This window comes from Lagopus leucura, unplaced genomic scaffold (genome assembly GCF_019238085.1).
Source record: "Lagopus leucura isolate 7727_CA_CO unplaced genomic scaffold, USGS_WTPT01 35100-0_obj-0_obj, whole genome shotgun sequence".
NCBI lineage: Eukaryota > Metazoa > Chordata > Aves > Galliformes > Phasianidae > Lagopus > Lagopus leucura.
The window spans coordinates 3,315-7,264 of NW_024964581.1; the positions used below are offsets into that span (position 1 = coordinate 3,315).

General features: G+C 60.1%; 1 protein-coding gene across 1 annotated transcript; it reads left to right on the forward strand.

The window, feature by feature from the left end:
• The first annotated feature begins 454 nt into the window (after window positions 1-454).
• LOC122191766 (PHD finger protein 7-like) lies at window positions 455-3,592 on the forward strand. The gene is made up of 10 exons (XM_042892158.1): window positions 455-647; window positions 946-1,037; window positions 1,130-1,231; window positions 1,475-1,599; window positions 1,756-1,918; window positions 2,010-2,116; window positions 2,334-2,447; window positions 2,604-2,722; window positions 2,842-3,014; window positions 3,152-3,592. The coding sequence occupies exons 1-10, from the start codon at window positions 455-457 to the stop codon at window positions 3,590-3,592; spliced, it is 1,629 nt and encodes a 542-aa protein (XP_042748092.1).
• Window positions 3,593-3,950: the final 358 nt, after the last annotated feature.

Consider the following 3,950-nt stretch of genomic DNA (forward strand, 5'->3'; position numbering starts at 1 on the left):
AGATTTGACACCGTAGAAGCTTGGAATAGGGCCCCATCCAGCTTCTCTGGGCAGCCTGTGCCCCTGCCTCACCAATCTCGCGGAAAAGAATTTCCTCTAAGACTGCATCTGATCTCCTCTTCTAGATTAAAACTAGATTAAGCCATGTCCTATCCCTACCAGACCTTGTAAAAAGTCACTCACCACACACTAGACACCAAATATGCTGTTAACTTGCAATCTTTACTAGACTAGGCTCAGATCAGTAGCGCTGGCGTGGCACCAGGGCTGCAAATGAGCCCAAGGGAACGATGACTCCAGCATCTGCCACGAGGAGCAGTGCCAGCAGGTTGAGGGAGGCTGTCCTTCCTCTGCTGCACAGCAGCACCGGGTCCTCACTCTGTGCTGCCTGCAAGGGCTGCCACCCTCTTGCTTGAGGGCCCGCGCCCACACCCTCTGTGAGGCAGCGACCGTGATGTCACAGTGGGTGTCACAGAGCGGCCATTGTGATGCACGAAGCTTGGAGCAGAGCAAAGGCTGCCGGGCTCGGGCAGAGCGTCAGTGCGGTCTGGTGAGGCGCAGAGAGAGCAAGGACTCTCGCAGTGCTCGCTATCAACGCACAATCATGTCCGATAGGAAGAGGAAGGCCTCCGGCTCGCAGGAGCCAGGTGAGAGCACAGCATCCCTGTGCACAGCTCCTGCCAACAGGCAGAGGAGTGCTGGGGCTCTGTCTGCAGGTGGGAGGCAAGGAAAGCACAGGCACGGATGCCCCAACTGCCGCAAGGCAGGGCCCCTCTGCTCCTTGGCAAGGGAGTCTGGCTTGGCCCGTGCCTGCCTTGGCCTTGCCACAGCCCCTTCCCCTCCACCGCCTCCACCGCTCCAGAGCAGGACCCTGGCGACAGCCCTCAGGGACACCTGGCCCTGCCAGCTGCTCACCGCTGCTCACATTTGCTCTCTCCTCTGCAGTATGCATCCTGTGTGGCCGGGCAGATGTCGACCCGGACATCTGTGGGAACATGCTTTCCGAAAGTGGGATTCATGTCCATGAGTTCTGCTTGGTGAGTTCCCCCATGGGCTCCTTCCAGATTACCACCAGGGATGCTCCTTTCCTTTCTGTCCTAATGAGGTCCTGCTCTTTTCTCTCCTACAGGAGTTTGCCGAAATCCCTTCTGAAGCAAGACCAACGCAGTCGGGAACTTTGGGCCTCCCTGTTGATGCCATCAGACGTGCAGTCAAACAGGCCACCAAGCAGGTGAGGACCTGCACGGAGCAGGCAGATTTGTGCCAGGAGGGGCTCACACCAGTTTAGTCTGGACCAAGGAAAGCAATCGCAGCCGTTCCAACCACCTCCACGACAAAGTGCTGCCACAGGAGATGAGCCCTGTCTGCTAGGCATCTTTGTAGAATGTGACCCAGCTGGCTGTGCCCAGAGGTGCGGGGCCAGCCACTGAGGCCCTGAGGTCTGTTGCTGACGGGTTTGTTCTGCTCTTTCCAGCAATGCTTTGTTTGTGGCGAGAGGGGGGCTGCCATCACATGCGTGGCGACAAGCTGTCAGCGAAGCTTCCATCTGCCCTGTGCCATGGACGGGGAATGTGTCACCCACTTTTTTGGGTACCGTTGGTAAGGGCCGGCAGCAGCAGCCAAGCCAGGGAGGAACCCGCACTTACGCCTCCCAGCAGCCTGCCAGAGACAGAGGCAGGGCCTGAGGCTCCTTCCTGCTCCTCTGCCCTCCTCACAGCACTTCTCACTGTGACCACGTCTTCCCTCTTCCCCCAGGACCTTCTGTCCGGAGCACCGCCCTCAACAGGACATTTCTGAAGCTCCAGCAGAAGGCACCAACTGCCTCATCTGCCTTGAGCCTGTGGGGGACAGCTTGTCCTACCATACCCTGGTGTGCCCAGCATGCCAACATGCCTGGTTCCACCGGGGCTGCATCCAGGTAGGAGCCCTCCCCTCACGCTGTACGCACGCTTGGTGCTCAGCAGCACCAGGCACTGCTCACACTCACCCTGCTTGTGCTTCTCCTGCAGCAACAGGCCTTGATTGCTGGCTCTTTGTGCTTCCAGTGCGCTGCTTGTCGAGACAGCATTCTGTTCTTTGCAGAAATGGCCATTCTGGGGATCCGAATCCCATACAGGTTGGTGTCCTTCTGCACAATTTGGCTGACGTTAAGGCTGTTGTGCTGAGCCTGCCCAGGGACTGCCTTTGCAGGTCTGGCCCTTGGCTGTCTCATGAGCACGTGCCCCAGCTTCATAGAGAATCTGGAAGTAGAGTTGGTGTGGATATGTTTGGATAACCTTGGATCTTATGTTGGGGCACTGGGGGCTCATCATTTCCTCTCCCTTCTCTTGTAGATTACCAGCATGGGAGGACAACAACGCATATGAAGCACTTCTCCAGAGGCACAGCCACTGTGATGCCAGCGAATGCCTGTACCATGGAGGCAGAGAGCAGGCCGAGAGCAGTGGGTGAGTTATCGCAGCAGCTCACTGCGGCTCTGTGGGGGATCTCAGCCTCTCCACAGGCTGGCGGAGCAAGGACTGAGCACCAGAGATGTGCTGTGCTGGGCACTCCCTGGCTTGGCTCACTTGGTCCTCACGGCCACAACCGCTTTGCTTCCCCAGGCCCTGGCAGCTGCTCCTGTGCAGCTCCTGCGCTGCTGAGGGCACCCACCGACAGTGCTCCCACTTGAATGACACCACAGCCACATGGGAGTGCAACAGCTGTGCTGCCCTGCGTACCGGTAAGAGGCAATCTGTGCTCAGGGCAGCTTTGCCAGAGTCTGTCCGCCCCAAGTGGGATGGCAGATCCCACTGTGGTGCTGCAGCTTCAGACTCATGACCTCCCTGCCTCCCTTTACAGCCTCCAGTGCCAACACCGAGCTTGCTGGGCCCTGCACTGTCAGCGAGAGGGCTCCGGGACCATCCAGCAGCTCCATGGAGCCTGAGACCTTGGGCTCCATGCCCGCCAGCCAGGCAGCATTGGGGACGACATCACAGAGTTCCCAGCTGCCTGAGCACAGCGACCTGCCCAGGGTGCCTGAGACTGAGCAGGAGACAAACGGCCCCCGGTCATCGGAGGATTACGCTGCCTCTGAGCAGCTGCAAGGACGCCGTGGGAGCAGACATTCAGCAGCCCCGAGTGCTGAGAGCGACTCCCACACATCCACCAGGCGGAGGGCATCAGGGTCCTCCAGGGCGTCCCCGGCAGCTGCTCGCAGAAGACGTCCCAGGCAGCGGGGAAGAAGCCGCACACGAAGCCGCTCCCCGCTGCGAGGTCGGGCCCCGAGTTCCCGGAGCCGGCCAAGAAGACGCCGTGGCAGCCGGCAAACGCCAGCCCCAGGGCAGCGGAGCGGCACCCGGTCAAGGTCTGCCACTTCCAGATCCCCGAGGGCTTCCAGAGTGCCCGGACGCAGGGGACCGTCCAGGCAGCGACGGCGCACCCGCACCCGCAGCCCTCCTCCGCAGAGACGTCGGGCTCAAAATTCCCGCAGCTCACGCCAAGGAGGCAGCAGGAGGCGGGCTCAGTGGCGGAGGACATCGCGGGAATGAAGCTGCTCCCAGGAACAACTTCAGAGACAAAGTCCCCACACACAGCCCCCAAGTCTGCGTAGGAGCAGCCGAGCGCCCGTCATAGAGTGGGTTGAAAAGACCACAACCATCATCTAGTTTCAACCCCCCCCCTGCTATGTGCAGGGTCACACCCCCCTCCCATCTCCCCTGCTTGCTCTGGTCCAAAAAGTCCAACACAATAAAGATCAGAGATTCCCCCCCACACACATTTGTCAGCTTCATCCTTCCCTGCTTTTGCTGAGGTGGGCACAGGTAGGGGCCTTGGCAACACGGTTGTCTCCTCCATGAATGCGCTATCCCAGACCTCACTTCACCTGGCCCAGTGCGGGCTGAGCTGGGTTCGGGCCACATCCCCAGCGCGGCACACGGCCCACATTCCTCAAGAACCCAGGCCGCACT